This window comes from Ornithorhynchus anatinus, chromosome 4 (assembly GCF_004115215.2).
Source record: "Ornithorhynchus anatinus isolate Pmale09 chromosome 4, mOrnAna1.pri.v4, whole genome shotgun sequence".
Lineage (NCBI taxonomy): Eukaryota > Metazoa > Chordata > Mammalia > Monotremata > Ornithorhynchidae > Ornithorhynchus > Ornithorhynchus anatinus.
The window spans coordinates 21,566,396-21,586,074 of record NC_041731.1 but is presented as its reverse complement, the minus strand read 5'-3'; the positions used below and the strand labels follow the sequence as shown (position 1 = coordinate 21,586,074).

The following is a 19,679-nucleotide window of genomic DNA, read 5'->3' as shown; positions in this document are numbered from 1 at the left end:
CCCCAGTGACCTCCCCAGCTCCCCCGGCTGCAAGCCCCAGTGGCCCGGGCTCCGTCGACCCGCCCGCTGAGCAGCCCCCAGGGTGAGGCGGGCCCCATCCTCTCCGGGGAGAGGCCCCAGCTCCCCGGCGCACGTTCCCACTTGTCCCTCCGACAAGCCCAGGCCAGGGGCCTGCCGGTCCCAGCCGGCATCGAGCCGTGGAGGCCCAGCATAGGCGGGAAGCCATCCTCGCTTCCGACACGGAATCGGAGCGGGAGCGGGCTGCAGACCCGAGAGGTGGGCCCGGGGCAGGGGATATCACGAGGCTGGAGAGGCAGGCGGTGTCCGCCGAGGCCTCAGACCACGGAACCGGAGCAGATGGGCTAACGCCTCAGCAGGAGGGATGCAGGCTAGAGAGGAGGAGGGAAGACTTCCTCGAGGTAGGGGTGTGTGAGACCCCAGAATAGGTGGCCCCTCCACTGACCATCCAGGAGAACAGGGAAGACCTCTCCTTCCTTCCCTCCCAAGGCTTTCCCCATTTTTGGTCTGGCCCGAGTGGGGGGCAGACCAGGGGGGCAGACTTGGATGAGAAGCAACGCAGCCTAGTGGAAAGAGCGCGAGCCTGGGAGTCAGAGGATCTGGGTTCTAATTCCGACTCTGTCAAATGCTTGCTGTGTGACCTCAGGTAAGTCACTTCACTTCTCCGCGCTTCAGTTCTCTCATCTGTAAAATGGGGATGAGGACTGCGAGCCCCATGCAGGACAGGGACTGATTCCAACCTAATTACTTGTATCTAATTCAGCGTTTAGAACAACATTTGACACGTAACAAATGATGTTAACAAATAATGTTTAAAAAAAAGGGGTCTCCTCCTCACCTCTTCCCCTTTCTGCTCCCTTGCCAGAAGAAATATGAGCCAGGGGCAGGGAAATGAGGAGGGTGAGAGAGAGAGACTGTGAGAAAGATAAAGAGACACAGAGAGAGAGAGAGAGACTAAGGGGGAGAGAGAGAGAATGAGAATGAGAGACAGAGATGGGGGCTGGGGAGACGGCAAGAAAGAGGAAAGAGAAAAGAGAATTTGGGATGGGAGAGCCAGCAGGTGAAAGGAGAGAGTCAGCCAGCTCTCAGTTATTCCGGGAGGGTGTGGCTAACCACAATCTCCTGTTCATTCAAATGCGTTTTTAGCCATCATTTTTAACCCTTCTTCCTTCAGAAAACCCTTCTCCAGATCAGCGATCCTGAACCTCCCCTTTTCTCCTCCATTGCCCCGAAGATCATTGGGCACATTGTTGTATTGTACTCTCACAAGGGCTTAGTAAAGCGCTCTGCACGCAGTAGGCGCTCAATAAATGCAATTGAATGAATGAATAGATGGATGACCCTGAGCCACATTTTCTCGGATCACTGTCACCTGGAGGAAAATTAGGGATGGAGAGGGGAGAGTCAGGGGTGTTGGACGGTCTCTGCTGCATTACTGGAGGGATAGTCAGGGATGGAGAGGGGTGTTGGATGGTCCATTCGGAATCCTGAGGCTGTGGATGTCCAGGAGAACCATCAGCAGCAGCATAACCTAGTGGGAAGAGCTCGGCCCTGGGAGTCAGAGGACCTGGGTTCTAATCCCGTCTCTGCCAAATGCTTGCCATGTGACCTTGGGTTAGTCACTTCACTTCTCTGAACTTCAGTTCCCTCATCTGCAAAATTGGGATTCAATACCTCTATCCTCCTTAGACTCCGGGCCCCATATGGAACCCGATGGTCTCGTGTCTTTCCAGTGCTTAGTAAGTGTTTGGCCCCTAGTAGTGTTTCACAAATACCACCATTTTTCATTATCACCGAAAGGTCTGGGGGCCACTGTCAGAGACAGAGTTTGGAGGAGGCTGATGATCTTGGGTTTGAGGCCTTCCCTGATTGACGCCCATCTCCATCATAATGTCCGCCCAAGCTCTTAGTACAGTGCTTTGCACACGGTAAGCCCTCAATAAATACGATTGAATGAATCAATGTCCCATCAGCTCTGGAGCAGTGAACATACCATCTCTGCTTATGTATTTGTTATTAAGCCAAGGTGCAGGGTTGGTTGACGGCAGTGGGGAGGGGTCAGCTTGTCTCTTTCTCCCCTGTTTGACGGTGAGCTCCTCTTAGAACCGTGTTTGGCACATCGTAAGCGCTTAACAAATACCATCATTATTATTAAGAGCCGGGACCACCACTTCTGCATCTTCTTCAGTCAATCAGTCCATCGTCTTATTGGGGAAGCAGCATGGCTTAGTGGATAGAGCCCGGGCCAGGGAGCCAGAAGGTCCCGGGTTCTAATTTCGGCTCTGCCACTTGTCTACCGTGTGACCTTGGACAAGTCACTTCACTTCTCTGGGCCTCAGTCACCTCATCTGTAAAATGGGAATTGAGACCGTGAGCCCCACATGGGACAGGGACTGTGTCCAACCCAATTTGCTTGTATCCACCTATTTAGTACAGTGCCTGGCACACAGCAAGTGCTTAACCAATACCCAAATTATTATTATTGAATGTTGATTGTGTGCAGAGCACTGTACTAAGCGCTTCCTCTCTGCCTGTCCCACAGAAGCACACCGACAGCTAGTTCACTGCTGTATGGAGGGGGAGATGACATGAGCAGGGAGGGCTTCCTGGGAGAGGGGGGCTTTTAGGAGCACTTGGGAAGAGGAAAAGGATATCATTTGGTAGAGGAGAAGAAGGAGGGAGGGCATTCGAGTCCAGGAAGTGAGGGGTGGAAGATGGCATGTGAGGTGGGGGAATCGTGAGTCGATAGGGGAGGGGTGACCAGCGTCAGTGGAGAAGCCGCATGGCCTAGTGGATGGAGCACAGGCCCGGGAGTCCGAAGGACCTGGGTTCTACTCCCAGCTCCACCCCTTGTCCGCTCTGTGACCTTGGGCAGGTCACTTCATTTCCTCTGTGTCTCAGTTGCCTGTCTGCTTGTTTTGTTGTCTGTCTCCCCCTTCTAGACTGTGCGCCCGTTGTTGGGTAGGGATTATTTCTATCTGTGGCTGAATTGTACATTCCAAACGCTTAGTACAGTGCTCTGCACCCAGTAAGCGCTCAATAAATATGATTGAATGAATGAATTCCCTCATCCGTAAAATGGGGATGAAGACTGGGAGCCCCAAATGGGACAGGATCTGTATCCAACCCGGTCACCCCCACGCTTAGTATACAGTGCTGGCATATAGTAAGCACTCCACAAATACCATTTAAAAATCCCCCCAAACCAGTGTCCCTCCTCTCTGCCTTTCCCCATCGGGAGCCCGGTTGTAGGAGGTAGGCAGGGGACCAGGGTGGGCCGGCAGCCCCCCCTGAGCACAGAGCGCTAGATTCTCCTCAGGCAGAAGGCGTGAGCGATGGTCAGCCCGAGGGCCAGAAGCAGAGCCGGGGTTTGTGGCTTTGGGACCGAGAGAGTCTCCCCAGCGACTTTTACTCACCTGCCGGCTATCTTTCTTAATTATGAGCTTTGGCATAATCCTGCTCTGTTGATTTATTTGATTAAACTAAAGCTTTGAGCAACACGCTTTCGTGTTCTCCCGTAGTTGTTTAGATCCGCGGAGCCTCAGACCCGTGGCGTGGGCTGCCGGGGGAACATGCACCATCTTCCTCTGATCTCTGCGAGAACTTCCACACTCCTGGCTGCAGGATATAATAATACTCATGGTGTTTATTATTATTAACAAAAATAATACTCATTAAGCGCTTACTGTATGCCAAGTACTGTCCTGAGCATGGGGGTAGGTACAAGTTAATCAGGTGGGACACATTTCCTGTCCCACATGGGGCTCACATTCTTAATCCCCATTTTACGGATGAGGTGATGTCCAGAGAAGCATAGCGACTAGCCCAAAGTCACACAGCAGACGTGCGGCAGAGCCGGGATTAGAACCCAGGTCCTTCTGACTCCCAGACCCGGGCTCTAGCCACTGAGCCACGCCGCTTCAACTGAAGAGTTTATTCAACTCTTACTGGCTGGAGGGCTAAGGGCTGGAGTAGATCCAAGATCAACCAGGTCAAACCCAAGTCTGGTCCCATGTGGGATTCATATGCTAAGAGGGAGGGAGAATGGGTGTTTTATCCCCATTTGACAGAGGAGAAAAGTGAGGCACGGACTTGGCCAAGGTCACCCAAGCAGGCAAGCGGCAGAGCCAGAATTAGAACCCAGGAGAGACCCAGCAGAGTTGTGGGGAGCTGGGGTGGGGAGGGGTCAGGGCTGAGCGGAGATTTTGTAGGCATCTGCCCGCCCAACCCCACAGCTCTTCATTCATTCAATCATATTTATTCAGCGGTTACTGGGTGCAGAGCACTGTACTTAGCGCTTGGCAAGTACAATTTGGCAACAGATAGAGACAATCCCTACCCAACATTGGACTCAGAGTCTACTCTTATGTCCATATCTGTCATTTATTTACTTCTATTGATGTCTGCCTCCCCTCCTGTAGACCTCTAGATCTTACAGTGTCATTGTGGGCGGAGAATGTGTCTTTTCATTGTTGTAGTGGACTCTCCCAATTGCTTAGTGCACAGCACTGGATTGAATCGAATCAAAGATGAAGATATCGTGAAAGGGGGCGGTGCGAGGGGCAGTTCTGGGCCACGCACCCCTCCTTCCCCTCCCATCTTTGGGGTCCCCAGGCTCCAATGACCAGCACACACAACCACCCCCACACACCCACACAAACGCACACAACACACACCCACCCCGCCGTCCTACTAGAACGAGGGAGAGGGCCAGGGGAGGGAGCCAGGAGGCCAAGGGGAAGGTGTTCGGAACCTTCCCCTGGCAGTTGTGTCTGTTAGAATCCAGAAGGCGACCTCCCCTCTGTGGCCCCCGCTGGGCAGTGCTGCCCATCCCTGGGCTGAGGGCGGGGCTGGGAGGAGAACTGCAGGAGAGGGTAACGCCAGGAACCCCATCTCCCCTTCTCCACAGGAAGGAGTCAGCCCCCCAAAAGTAGCTGGCCCTTCCCGCCCCCCCAAGGGGGTTGAGAGAGGAGACCCCAGAAAGCCCTGGGCCATCGCTGAACTGGAGGGAGGGCTGCTCTCAGGGGAGCCGGGTTCCCCGGCGGACGAGGAGGGCAAGACGCGGGCAGAACCCCGACTCCGGGCTGGGGTTGGACTTGAAGGTGAGAAATGGGGCTGGGGGCGGTGAGAGCAGCCAGGGGGATCCAGACTCCGGGAGGAGACGGGGTGAGGAGCCCAAGGGGAGAGAGCTGTGGAAGGTTTGGGGGGTGGGGGTCCAGTCACTTATCCTTGCCATCACCAATGACCCTCACATCCCCTTTCAGAGGCGTCCGCCTGCTCAGAGGCCCAGCGGCCAGAGCCCATGCGGTCAGCCCGACCCCACCAGGAGCCCAGGACACAGTTGAAGCTGACCAGTGAGTAGCAATGCGCACGTGCCCCCCGCCTCCCCGGCCCCAGTTCCGTCTTTTGGATGGCCAACAGAGGACACCGTGGTCCGGAAGACCCCGCGGTGGGGGCCGGGGGGAGGCAGAGAGCTCGGGAAGGGATTTGAACACCAGGAAAGACCTCCCCCTCCCCAGGAGATCGGGGCGGGAAATTGGGATGAGTCAGGCCCCCTCCAGCCTGGCAACTCCCTCCTGAGACAACCGCCACCTGCGGCCTGCACGGCCTAGGGGGACCCGGCCAACCCTTGAGAGGAGCTGACACTGATGGAGGAGACACACACGTACACACCCATACACACAAACACACATGCATAGAGCAGGGTCGCTGGCAGAGAGAAGACCGTTTCCTAGGCAGCGGGAGAAGACCGTGGTCCTGGAAACAGGAGCGGGATTGCGAGCACGGGGAAGGCCAGAGCAGAAGTCTTGGGTTTGCTCTTTGGAAGAGGCGAGTGCCTGGGAGACGGTCGGAGTCGGGCCGGGATGGGGTCGGCGGTAAAGGAAGGAGGCGTGCCTTCTGGATGGGAGGATGGCATCGTGCCAGGGAGGGGGGCGGGGGCCGGCGACAGGTTTGACCGGCCGGAGCGGGGAGCTCAGACGGTGGCAGTGGGGGTCGGAGGGAGGGAAGCACGGAGCCGTTTGTTGGCATCAGTAGGCGCGGTCTTCTTGCCCTGCCCGGGGCCCGGGCCCGGCAGAGCGGGCACAGGGAAAGTAGTCAAGCAGGAAGCTGCGAAGGGAAAGCCGGAGCCTGGGTGTTCTGAGGAGCCCAGGGACTATCTGCCACTTGAGGGCAGGGGGACTCACCCTGGCATTCATTGGAATAGGGCGTCCACCTCACTCGACTCCTCTCCACCCCCAGGACCAGGCGGTCAAGGTCCATCCAACTCCCTCCTCTCCATTTCCATCCATCTTGTGGCCTAATGGCTAGAGATGGACCAGGGAGTCAGAAGGACTTGGGTTCTAATCCCAGCTCCACCACTTGTCTGCTGTGTGAACTTGGACAAGTCACTTAACGTCTCTGTTGTTCAGTTACCTCATGTGTGAAGTGGGGATTAAGACTGTGAGCTATATGTGGGACAGGGACTACGTCCAACTCAATTATCTTGTATCTACTCCAGCACTTAGTACAGTGCCTGGCACTTAGTAAGCACTTAACAAATACCCTAATTATTATTATTATTATTTTATCATTCATTCAATCAATCATATTTATTGAACACTTACTGTGTGAAAAACACTTTACTAAGCACTTGGGAGAGTAAAATATAAGAACAAACAGGCACACTCCTTGTCCACAATGAGCTCACAGTCTAGAGGGGAAGACAGACATTAATAAATATACATAAATGAATAAATAAATAAATAATAGATATATACGTATGTGCTGAGGGGATGGGAGGGAGGATGAATGAAGGGAGCAAGGGAGTATTGAGCACTGACCCTGTGCAAAGCACTATACTAAGCACTTGGGAGAGTACAATACAACAGAGTTGGCAGATACGCCCCCTGCCCATAACCAGCCATAACCAGTCTAGAGAGGGAGAAAGACATGAATAGAAGTAAGTAATTTTTAAGAGATAATCAAAAGATATATACATAAATTCCCTGGCCTGTCTTGCTCCAGGCCCTTCCCCCAAGTCACCAGCCCTGCCACAGGCAGGAGTGGTCCCCAGAAGGGGAGGGGGCCGGTCCCACGGCCCAAGCCCACAGCCCCCCAGGCCTCCCTCAGCCCCTGGCCCATTTCTGGGTCAGAGGGGCGTCACCTGGGACACATCCTGCAGGGTAAACACACCTGGGCACGCAGGCTCCAGGGCCCGAAAGCTGATCCTCCTCAGGCTCTGAGGAATTTGTCAGTTCTACCTGCCAACAAGCCTGACTACAACCACCACTGCAGCCCAGGGCCGGGGCTGGGGACGGGAGGAGGGCGGGGAGGAAGAGACCAGCCTTCCTTCACCACCACCCCCCACCACCACTCTGCTGAGCCAAAGCTTTCCTCCTTCCCTTCTCCGTCCCCCGTCCCCTCCGAAGGGTTGAGATGGGCTCGTGGTGAACCCGAGGAGCCAGGCTGGGACAGTGGTCCTGCCAGTCAGTGCCCAGGTGAGGCTGAAAGGCAAGGCCAACGTCCAGATGAGCAGAGACCCCTGGGAGGGAACACCGGCTGAGGAGAACGTGAGTGATTGGGGGAGGAAGGTGAGGATGCTGGGAAATGGGTGGGAGCCGTTGGGTTTGGTGTTCTTGGGGATGCAGTCCTCCCCTGGCCCCAGAATAATAATTATGACAATTACTTTGATACTTGTTAAGTGCTTATTATGTGCCAAGAACTGTTCTGAGCGCCAGGGTAGATACAAACTAATCAGATTGAACACAGTCCCTGTTCCACATGGGGCTCCCATCCCGTTTTCCAGATGAGGTAATTGAGGGCTAGGGAAGTGAAGCGACCTGCCCCAGGTCACACAGCAGAGAAGTGGTGGAGCCGGGATGAGAACTCAGGTCCTTCTGACTCCCAGGACCGGACTCCAGCCACTAGGCCATGTCCCTTCTCCAGAAACCTCCACCGCGCAGGTTGGCCGCAGATGGGAGCTCGGAGAGTCCTTCGAGAGGGTGTTGGGCCCCGGTGGGCTGGCCATGCCCCAGGAACCCAGCTGTGGGAACTGGTTGGGGGCCCCCAGAACAGCAGGGTAGGGTGGCTCAGCGTCGTGTTGGCGTACGTAGCCTGGACGGTAAAAACTGGCCCCGTCGCTCCTTCCCCCAGGGGAGGAGCAGGGGACCGGGGAGATGCCTAGCTCTCTTGGACGGAAGCCGATCGGACCCCTTCCCCTTCGTGAGCAGCAGGGGAGGGGCAGGCGGCTTGATTCAGTCTGGGAGACTACGTGACTCCCAAACCTTCTCTCCCTACATGGAATCTGGGAGGCCCCTGTGGAGTTCCAGGCGGTTGGGTGATGATGATGATGATGGTATTTGATAAGTAGTTACTATGTGCTTTTCTAAGCGCTGGGGTAGATAAAAGCTAATCAGTTTGGACATAGTCCCTGGCTCACATGGGGCTCAGAGTCTTAATCCCCATTTTACAGATGAAATAACTGAGTCCAAGAGAAGTGAAGTGAGCCCTATCCCCATTTTACAGATGAGGGAACTGAGGCCTAGAGAAGTGAAGTGAGCTCTATTCCCATTTTACAGATGAAGTAACTGAGTCCAAGAGAAGTGAAGTGAGCTCTATCCCCATTTTACAGATGAGGGAACTGAGTCCTAGAGAAGTGAAATGGCTTTCGCAAGGTTACACAGAAGACAGGTGCAGAGCCGGGATTATAACCCATGTACATCCGACTCCCAGACCCATGCTCTTTTCACTACGAACACTTAGTTCACACAGCAGATGGGTGGCGGAGCCAGGATTAGAACTCAGGTCCTTCTGACTCGTGGGCTTGTGCTCTCACTGGGCCAGCTCTCATTGATTGGGTGGCAGCTGTCACAGGTCAGCCTCATCCCTCTCTTCCCTACCCCGGGCCTCTGGGCTGGCTGGGTCCTGCGGATGGGACCTGCCCCGACCCCGGCCTGCCACCCTGCTATCCATCCTCTCCGGGGCTGACCTACTTTGGTCTCTGGCCAGACTCCCCGGGAACCCGTCCCCGGCGTCAGGGTCGTGATGGGAATTCCCTGGGGGTTTCCTCAGAGGTCCTCCCAGGTGATCCTCCCAGGATGGGGTTTCCCAATGGCCCAAACCCCCAAGCAGCCCCAACCTCTCAACTTCTCTGGGCCTCACTTTTCTCATCTGAAAAATAAGGGATTGATCCCTGCTTCCCCTCCCCTTTAGTAATAACAATGATGGTATTTGTTATGCGATGAGTATGCATCGTGCACTACTCGAAGCACTGGGGTAGATACAAACTAATCGGGTTGGACACAGTCCCTGTCTCTCATGGGGCTCGCAGTCTTCATCCCCATTTTATATATGAGGGAACTGAGGTACACAGAAGTGAAGTGACTTGCCCAAAGTCACACAGCTGACAAGTGGCGGAGCTGGGATTAGAATCCAGGTCTAAATGCCTCCCAGGCCCATGCTCTATCCGTTAAGTCAGTCATCTTTATCGAGTGCTTACTGAGTGCAGGGCACTGTATTAAGCACTTGGGACAGTCTTGTCTTATGCCGTCGAGTCATGTCCGACCCATAGCGACGCCATGGACACATCTCTTCCAGAACACCCCACCTCCATCTGCAATCATTCTGGTAGTGGATCCAGAGAGTTTTCTTGGTAAAAATACAGAAGTGGTTTACCATCGCCTCCTTCCGCACAGTTAACTGAAATCTCAGCCCTCAACTCTCTCCCTTGCCGCTGCTGCCCAGCACGGGTGAGTTTTGCCTTGCAGCAGATGGTCTTCCACTTGCTAGCCACTGGCCCAGCTAGGAATGGAATGGATAGGCCTCTGCTTGACTCTCCCTCCCTTAGTCAAGACTGGTAGAGGACTGGAAACTCTCCAGGTGCGACCTTGAGAGGGACTTGGGAGAGTACAACATAACAATGTAACAGACACATTCCCTGCCCACGACAACCTTACGGTCTAGAGGGGGAGACAGACATTAATATAAATCAATAAATTATGGATTTGTACTTAAGTGCTGTGGGGCTGGGTGATGCAGAAGGGAGTAGGAAAAGAGAAATTGAGGGGCTTAGTCCGGGAAAGCCTCTTGGAGGAGATGTGCCTAGATAAGACTTTGAAGGCAGGGGAGAGTAACGGTCTGTTGGATATGAAAAGGGAGGGCGTTCCGTTCCAGGGCAGAGGCAGGATGTGGGCGAGAAGTCGGCAGCGAGATAGATGAGATCCAGTTTTGGTGAGTAGTTTGGCATTAGAGAGGCAAAGCACGAGGTCTGGATTGTAGCAGGAGGGTAATAAGGTGAGGTAAGGGGGGTGGTGGGCAACGTGATTGACTGCTTTAAAGCCAATGGTAAAGAGTGTCTTTTTGATGCCGAGGTGGGTGGGCAACCGCTGGAGGTTCTTGATGGGTGGGGAAACGTGTACCGTACGTTTTTATAGAAAAATGATCCGGCCAGCAGAGTGAAGTATGGACTGTAGTGGGGAGAGACGGGGGCAGGGAGGTCAGCAAGGAAGATGATATGGTAATCAAGGTGGGTTAGGACTGTGAGCCCCATGTGGGACATAGAGTGTGTCTGATCGTATCAAACCAAGTATTCAAAAATGCCACAATTATTATTTCTGGCAAACCAAGAGGAGCAGGCCTCAGCAGGCAAAGCTAACCTTTCAGGGCTGCAGACCATCCCAAAGCACCACACCTTTCCCCTCACTGGATCAATCAGTCAGTATTGTCTATTGGCTGCTTACTCTGTGCGGAGCATTGTACTAAACGCTTGGGAGAGTATAATACAATCGAGCGGTTGGACATGATCCCTGCCCTCAAGGAATGTACTACCTACAGTCTAAAGGGGGAGATAGACAATAATTATAGATAAATAAATTACAAATAAGGGAAGTAGGTTCCCTGTTTCTACGGCTTTAGCTACCATCCCTACGGGGATGATTCCCAAATCTCCCTCTCCAGTCCTGATCTTTTCCCTTCCCTGCTGTCTTGTATTTCCTCCTGCCTTCAGGACATGTCTACTTGGATGTCCTGTGGACAACTCTTCCCACCCAAATCCTGCCATCCCCCATCTTTCCCTTTACTGTAGAGAACACCACTATCCTTCCAGCTTCAGAAGCCCATAACCTTAGCATTATCCTCAACTCATCTCTCTCCCATTCAACCCACATACTATTTGTCACCAAATCCTGTCGGTTCTACCTTCGCAACATGGCTAAAATCCACCTATCTTCTCATCCAAACTGCTCCCGTGTTGATCCAAGCGCTTATCCTAACCTGCCTTGACTATTGCAGTAGCCTCTTTGCTGACCTCCCTGCCTCTTGTCTCTCCCCACTCCGGTCCCTACTTCACTCTGCTGCTGGGATCACCTTTCTAAACAAAAAATTTCAGTCCATGTTTCCCCACTCCACAAGAATCTCCAGTGGTTACCCATCCACCTCTTTATCAAACAGAAACTCCTTTCTATTGGCACTCAATCACCTTGTCCCCTCTCATCTAACTTTTCTGATTTCCTACTATAGCAATAAAAACAGTGGTATGTGTTTAGCACTTACTATGTGCCAGGCACTGTTCTAAGCGCTGGGGTAGGTTCAAGATAATCGAGTTGGACATAGTCCCGTCCCACATGGGGCTCACACTCTTAATCCCCATTTTACAGATGAGGTACTTGAGGCACAGAAAAGTGAAGTGACTTGCCCAAGGTCACACACCAGACAAGTGGCAGAGCCGGCATTAGAACCCATGACCTTCTGACTCCCAGGTCCGTGATCTCTCCACTAGTCCAAGCACCTCCAGCACCACCTTCTCACTGGACCTCAATCTTGTCTATCTTGCCACCGACCCCTCACCCACATCCTGCCTCTGGCCTCTAATTTCCACCCCCTTCATATCCAACGGACTAACACTCTTCCTACCTTCAAAGTCTTATTAAAATCACATCTCCTCCGAAAGGCCTGCCCTGACTAAGCCCTCGTTTTCTCTAGTCCCTCCTTCTTCTGCACCATCTTTGCACTTGTACCCTTTATTCATCTCACCCTCAGCCCCACAGCACTTAGATGCAGATCCGTAATTTGTTTTAATGTCTGTCTCCCCCCCTAGAATATAAGATATTTGTGGCCAGGGAACCTGTTTACCAACTCTGTTACAGTGTACTCTCCCAAAGTTAACCAATACGATTGTTTGATTATCATATCCCTCTTTGACGACTACCTCAGCCTCCTTGCTGACCTCCCTGCCTCCTGTCTCTCCCCTCTCCAATCCTCACTTCACCCTGCTGCCCAGATTAAGTTTCCAAAAAAGAAAAAAACATTCAGTTCATCTCTCTCCACTCCTCAAGAGCCTCCAGTGGTTGCCCATCCACCTCTGCATCCCACAGAAACTCCTTACCATTGGCCTTAAAGCACTCAATCAGCTCTCCCCTCCTATCTCACCTTGCTGATTTTCTATTACAACCCAGCCCGCACACTTCACTCCTCTAACACCACCCTTCTCATGGTACTTTGATCTCGTCTGTCTCGCTACCAACCCCTTCCCCGCCTCTGGCCTGGAACTCTCTGAATCAGCCTCCTCAACAATCTCTCCCCGTCTCCTGTCTCTCCGCTCTCCAGTCCATACTCCACTCGGCTGACCAGATAATGTTTTTAGAAAATCGTTCAGGCCCTGTCTCCCCACTCCTCAAGCATCTCCAGTGGTTGCCTATCCACCTCCCCGTCAAACAGAAACTCCTCACCATCGGCTTTAAGGCATTTCATGAGATATCTCTTCCTACCTTGCCTCCTTGATTTCCTACTACAGCCCAGCCCACATACTTTGCTTCTCTAACCCCAGCCTGTACCCACTTTACCTTGATCTCATCTGTCTCACTGCCAATCCCTTGTCCACATCCTCCCTCTGCCCTGGAACTCCCTCCCCCTTCATATTCGACAGACCACCACCCTCCCCTCCTTCAAAGCCTTACTAAAATCACATCCTCTCCAAGCAGCCTTCCCCCATGAAACCCTCACTTCCCCTACTCCCCTCTCCCATCTGTGTCGCCTCTTCATCTTCATTCGTATTTATTGAACGCTTACTGTGTGCCGAACACCGTACTGAGCGCTCGGGAGAGTACAGTTCAACAATAAACAGACACATTCCCTGCCCACAGTGAGCTCACAGTCTAGAGGGGGAGACAGATATTAATATAATGTCTTGGATCTGTGTGCTTAAGTTCTTGTTAGTCACCCTACCCTCAGCCATACAGAACTTATGTACATACCCCCTCTAGACTGTAAGCTCCCTGTGGGCCGGGAACATGTCCACGAATTCTTTTAACTATGGTATTTGTTAAGCCCTTACTGTATTCTAAGCACTGGGATAGATACAAGATAATCGGGTTGGACATAGTCCCTATCCCATGTAGGGTTCACAGTCTTAACCCCCATTTTACAGATGAGAGAACTGAGGAATAGAGAGGTTTTTTTTTGATGGCATTTATTAAACGCTTACTATGTGCCAAGCACTGTTCTAAGTGCTGGAGTAGATAAAGAATAATCAGGTTGTCCTACATGGGGCTCACAGTTTTAATCCCCATTTTACAGATGAGGTAACTGAGGCACAGAGAAGTTAAGTGGCTTGCCCAAGGTCACACAGCAGACAAGTGGCAGAGCCGGGATTAAAACCCATGTCCTCTGACTCCCCAGTCCGTGCTTTCCACTAAGCCACGCTACTTAAGTTAAGTGACTCGCCTAAGGTCACAGCAGACAAGTGCTCAAGCACTTGCTTTGTACACAGTGCTCAATAAATGCCATTTTAAAAAAAGATCCCTCTCCCCACCTTCAAAGCCTTATTAAAAATCACATCTCCTCCAGGAAGGCTTCCTGCCTAACCCCTCATTTCTCCACCCTCTTTCCTCTCCCTTCTGTGTCCTCTCTGCACTTGTATCTGTACCCCTTAAGGAATTTGCTCCATACCCCATCTCCACAGCAGTTACGGGGTAATTTGTTTAATTATTTAGAGTAATATCTGTCTCCTCCTCGAGTCTGTAAACTCCTGGTGGGCAGGGAACATTTCTACCAACTGTATCGTACCCTCCCAAGTGCTTACTACACTATTCTGCACATAGTAAGTGCTCAGTTAGTGCCATGGAAGGATTGATTGCGATGGATATAAGTGCTATGGGGCTGGGGGTGGAGGTGTGATTTTAGTAAGACTTTAAAGATGGGGAGAGGGATGATCTAGAAGCAGCCCAGCATAGTAGAGACGGGTCTGGGCCTCAGAAGGTCATAGGTTTCAATTCCGGTTCTGCCACTTGCCTGCTGTGTGACCTTAGGCCAGCCACTTCACTTCTCTGTGCCTCAGTTACCTCATCTGTGAAATGGGGATTGAGACTGTGAGCCCCACATGGGACAGAGACTGTGTCCAACCCAATTTGCTTGTATCCACCCCAGTGCTGAGTACAGTGCCTGGCACATGATCAGTGCTTAAGGAATGTCATTATTATTATTATGGTCTTTGGGACCTGAAGAGGTGGGGAGTTTCAGGTTCAGTCGTATTTATTGAGCACTTACTGTGTGCAAAACACTGTTCTAAGTGCTTGGGAGAGTACAATATGCCTTGGGAGAGTACAGGTTGGAGAGAGGATGTGGGTGAGGGGTGAGCCTTGAGACAGCACAGCAGAAGCAGTATGGTCTAGTGGATAGAGCCCGGGCCTGCGAGTCAGAGGGCCTGGGTTCTCATCCTGGCTCTGCCACTTGTCTGCTGCGTGACCTTGGGCAAGTCACTTCACTTCTCCGGGCCTCAGTCCCCTCATCTGTAAAATGGGGATGAAGACCGTGAATCTCAGGGGGGACAGGGACCGCATCCCACTTTAAATCTTGTAGCTTGTATCTACCCCAGTGCCCGGCGAATGATCAAGTGACATAAAGAAGGGCCAGTGAGTAGATTGGCATTAGAGGAGCAAAGTGTGGATTGGCTTGTGGTGGGAAAGGCATGAGGTCAGGTAGAAGGGGGTGAGCTGATTGTGTGATTCCCCCTCCTCCCTCCCCCAGGAAGCCTGGGTCAGTATTTGAGCTCGCTGAGGGCAAGGAATGTGTCTGTTTACTGTTGTATTGTCCTCCCCCAAGCGCTTAGTGTAGTGCTCTGCACACAGGAAGCGCTCAGTAAATTATAGAATGAATGAACGAGCCTGGCAGCCCGACTTCGACAGCATTCAGAATGTCCCCATTCCCAGCTCGGATCCATTGACCCTCTGCTGGGGAGGGCCCAGGGACCAAGATGACAGACTCTAAGCTCACTGTGGCCAGGGAATGTGTCTGTTTATCGCTGCATTGTACTCTCCCAAGTGCTCTGCACACAATAAGCGTTCAATAAATATGATCCAACGGATGAAGGTGGCATAGACTCCCACCCGTTAGGCGGCCTCTGGACACGGTCTTCCCAGCCCCGGCCCAGTTTGCCACCACCCTGTCGCTCCGTCGGTGCCGACCTGCTGACCTTTGATGGACGGTGTATACCCCGATGCCCGGAGGACTGGAGAGACCCCGAGGTATCCGCGCTCTGGGTTGGCGGGAGCGCAGCGGGGAGACCATCAGCCCCGGGGAATGCGTGTGACGGCGGCACGGAAGAGGATGTCGGATACGAGCATCAGCCCGGGGGCCTGGCGCCCGAGCGGGGCCATGAGGGAGAGGAAACAGGGCCGGGGGATGTTTTCCTGAGTGTGAGTATCTCAGATGGCCCGTTTCCCCGCCCCAGCCCTGAGTCAGTCGGCCGGATGGATGGCAGGACCGACTAAGCATCCACTGTGACCAGAAACCCGGGCTGAGCATCAGGAGAGGGACGTGGGGATCTGGAGATACGGTCCAGACCCATGAGGGGCTGCTGGGTTTATAGAGATGACAGGCAGATGCACACACACGTACAATCCATCCATCCATCCATGGCATTTATTGAGTGCTTACAGGGTGCAGAGCACTGTACTAAGCACTGGGGAGAGCAAGTACAAAAGAGTTGTTTTTCATTCATTCAGTTCATTCAATCGTATTTATTGAGCGCTTAAGTCATTCAGTTGTATTTACTGAGCGCTTACTGTGTGCAGAGTACTTAGAAAGTACAATTCAGCAACAAAGAAAGACAATCCCTGCCCGCAGTGGGCTCACGGATGCAGAGCACTATGCTAAGCGTTTGGGAGAGGACAACAGAGTTGGTATTCGTTCATTCATTCAGTTCATTCAGTTGTGTTTATTGAGCATTTACTGTGTACAGAAGACTACGAAGTGCTTGGGAGAGTACATTATAACAATAAACAGACACATTCCCAGCCCACAACGAACTTACAGTCCAGAGGGGAAGACAGACATTAATAGAAGTGAATAAATGACAGATCTGGACACAAGTGCTGTGGGGCTAGGAGGAGGGGATGAATAAAGGGAGCAAGTTAGGGCGATGCAGAAGGGAGTGGGAGAAAAAGGGAGGGCTTAATCAAGGAAGACCTCTTGGAGGAGCTAGTACCCCCCCATAATAATAATAATGATGATGATGATGATGATGGTATTTTGAGAAGCAGTGTGGCTCAGTGGAAAGAGTAAGTAAATAGTAAGCGCTTAAAAAAATATCAACATTATTATTACTAAGTGCTTACTATGTGCCGAGCACTGTTCTAAGCGCTGGGGTAGATACAAGGTAATCACGTTGTCCCTCGTGGGGCTCACAGTCTTCATCCCCAATTTACAGATGAGGTAACTGAGGCACAGAAAAGCTAAGTAGTTTGCCCAAAGTCATACAGCTGACAAGTGGCAGAGCCGGGATTAGAATCCACAACCTCTGACTCCCAAACCCGGGGTCTTTCCACTAAGCCATGCTACTTCACACACACACACACACACACACACACACACACACACACACACACACACACTCTCTCTCTCTCTCTCTCTCTCTCTCTCTCTCTCTCTCTCTCTTCTCTCTCTCTCTCTCTCCCTCTCTCCCTCTCTCCCTCTCCCTCTCTCCCTTTCCCTTTCCCTTCCTCTCCCTCCCCCCTCCCCTACCGGGGTGCTGGAAAGGAGCAGAGAGAGGAAAACAATAATAATAATAATAATAATTATGGTACTCATTAAGCGCTTACTATGTGCCAAGCACTGTTCTAAACACTGAGGTAGATACAAGTTAATCAGGTTGGACACAGTCCCTGTCATACTGTGGACTCATACTCAATCCCCATTTTTTACAGATGAGGTAACTGAGTCACAGAGAAGTTGCACCCAGCTCCAGCCTCCCCAAGGCTGACAGACTGCCTTGCCCCCTCATCTCCCCACCCCCGACCACATCCCACCACCGAGGGACTCGGAAGGGACAGGCTGGTGGGCTAGGTGGCCGGAAAGTTAATGACCCATGAGCCTGCCCGCCGCCGGGCCCTACGCAGACAGAAGAACCGAAGGCGTGTTTGGGGCTTAGCTGGGTTTTTGATGTGCTCGAGGCACATTTCTAGCGCAAACAGGAATCAGATGGCGGATGGGTTCTCAGGAAGCTGCTGTGGTCTATGGTGGCGTTTCCTTCTTCTCCCCCTGCCGCCGGGGCAGCTGGGGCCTGGAGGCCACTCCGGGCCAGGGGCAGGCGGACGTGGCCCGGGCCTGCCCTGGGGCCCGAATGAGCAGGGGATCACTAACCATTAAATCTGCCTTTGGCCTCTGAACAGCAGAAAGCGGAAGCTCGTCCTCCAGACCATAAACTCGTCCTCGAATAATAAGAGTTATGGTACTTGTTAAGTGCTATGTGCCAAGCACTGTTCTAAGCATTAGGGTAGGTACCAGGTAGTCAGGTTGGACACAGTCCCTGTCCCACAAGGGGCTCACACTCTCAATCCCCATTTACAGATGAGGTAACTGAGGCCCAGAGAAGTGAAGTGATTTGCCCAAAGTCACACAGCAGGCGTACGACAGAGCCGGGATTAGAACCCATGACCTGCTGCCTCCCGGACCCGGGGTCCATCCACTAAGCCACGCTGCTTCTGTAGGCTGTAAACCTGTCCTCTAGACCCTAAGCTCCTCTTCAAGACCGTAAGCTCATCTTCTAGACCTTAAACTCGTTCTCAAAAACCGTAAACTCGTCCCCTAGACTGTAACCTCACTGTGGGCCAGGAACGTGTCTGTCATATTGTGCTCTCTCAAGTGCTTAGTATAGCGCTCTGCACCCAGTAAGTGCTCAATAAATGCAATTGATTGACTCTGGGGGGGGAAGGGGAAGAGATAACTTGCCGCCATCTCCCTATTGGAGATACTTCCAATAGCCAGTTGGGGCCAGAGGGCACGGGCGGGGTCCTGACCTTTGACCTCTCCCCATCCCCCTCTTCTTCCATGGAAGGGCAGGAAGGTACGGCAGGAGCTGGGGCAGGGCCAGGGCGGGCCCTGGGTGGCCGGCGGCAGAAGCCACACCCAGGGTTAATCCTGGCATGGTCTCCAGCTGGCTGTGTGACTCTCGGGATTGTCACCTCCCCTCCCTGGGCCTGGTGCCCGGCTCCGGACCTGGGTGGAGCAAAGGGGCAAGACTCTCAGTGCTCAGGGAACCCTTCCCTGTCCACCACCCCGCCACCTCAGGGAGGGCTTAGCGGTAGCCCGTGCAGAAAGGAGTTAAGCTGCTTCCCGTCCGATTGGGCCAAGGTGTCCCGCCTCTTCCTGCCTGGCAGGCCGGCCAGGCCGGGGGGACCCGGTAGGGGGACTTTGGCACCGGTGGCCCCCCCACTAACATGGCGGCGAGGGCAGCGCCAACCACGTCTGCACGCCGTGCCTTGATTGCCCCAGCACCGTGGGCCCCTCAGAGCACACCCCCGAGCACACCGGCCGCCCAACCCTCTGTCCTCTGTGGGTCCAAGACCCATCCCCGCCCGTGCCGGTCTCTTCCTCCTCCTCCAGCCCGCTGTGGGCTGCAGAACCCCAGGCTCTGCCACCCACTTAGCCAGTCCTCACTTCCCCGCCCGGAAGATGCCAGTCTCTCCAAGGCTCTCTGGCACCGACACCCAGCCCCTCCATTGGACTGTCAATCCCCAAAGGGCAAGTGCTGACCCTGCTCCCTCTGACCCTCACCCTCCCGCCCATGCCAAGTTTTGAGGGGGGGAGGGTCGGAGGGCTGTGGTTTCTCGTCCCTCTGGCCCTCCTTCAGCACCCAGAAAAACACGTGTGTGTGTGTCTGTGTGTGTCTTACCTCCCCCTTCAGACTGGCAGTCGCTTGAGGGCAGCGATGGTGTTTCCTCTTCCTCCCTCTGTCCCTCTGTGTGAACACGAGTTCGGGATGGCCTGATGGTGCTGCCCATGCCACTTCGGGGTGAGGAGGGGGAGGACAGGATGAGGAAGGTGGGGCGAGGAGGCCAGGGGTGAGGAGGAAGACAGGGTGAGGATGATGGGCTAAGGAAGGAGGGGTGAGCGGGAGAATAGGGTGAGAAGGAGGGTGATTTTCGTATTCTCCCAAGCGCTCAGCACAGTCCTCTGCACACAGTAAGCGCTCAGTAAATACAAATTGAATAAATGAATGAGCACCAGAGTTCAGAGCAGCCTGACCGTACTGCCCAGGCTGCTCCGGGTTGAGGAAGGCGGGGTGAGGAGAAGGATGGGTTGAGGAGGAGGAGGATGGATTTTTATACTCCCCCAAGCACTTAGCACAGTGCTCTGCACACAGTAAATCAGAAACTTTGAATGAATGAGTACCAGGGTTTGCGGTGGCT

General features: G+C 53.2%; 1 protein-coding gene and 1 non-coding gene across 3 annotated transcripts in view; one reads left to right on the top strand and one right to left on the bottom strand.

Moving 5' to 3' along the window:
* SLC4A11 (solute carrier family 4 member 11) overlaps nucleotides 1–19,679 on the top strand; it is a 65,419-nt gene that overhangs the window by 8,022 nt on the left and 37,718 nt on the right. Inside the window, exons 1-2 of one of the 2 annotated variants that reach the window (XM_029063386.2) lie at nucleotides 4,822–5,120; nucleotides 5,283–5,372. In XM_029063386.2, coding sequence (XP_028919219.1) covers nucleotides 5,321–5,372 — 52 coding nt within the window. In that variant the 5' untranslated portion in view covers nucleotides 4,822–5,120; nucleotides 5,283–5,320. Of the gene's footprint in view, nucleotides 1–4,821; nucleotides 5,121–5,282; nucleotides 5,373–19,679 lie in introns of those variants that run through there. The other variant, XM_029063387.2, reaches the window with a different exon arrangement.
* Nucleotides 9,757–9,894, bottom strand: LOC114811693. Its single transcript, XR_003759389.1, has one exon. It is a non-coding gene; the product is annotated as a small nucleolar RNA SNORA7 (small nucleolar RNA).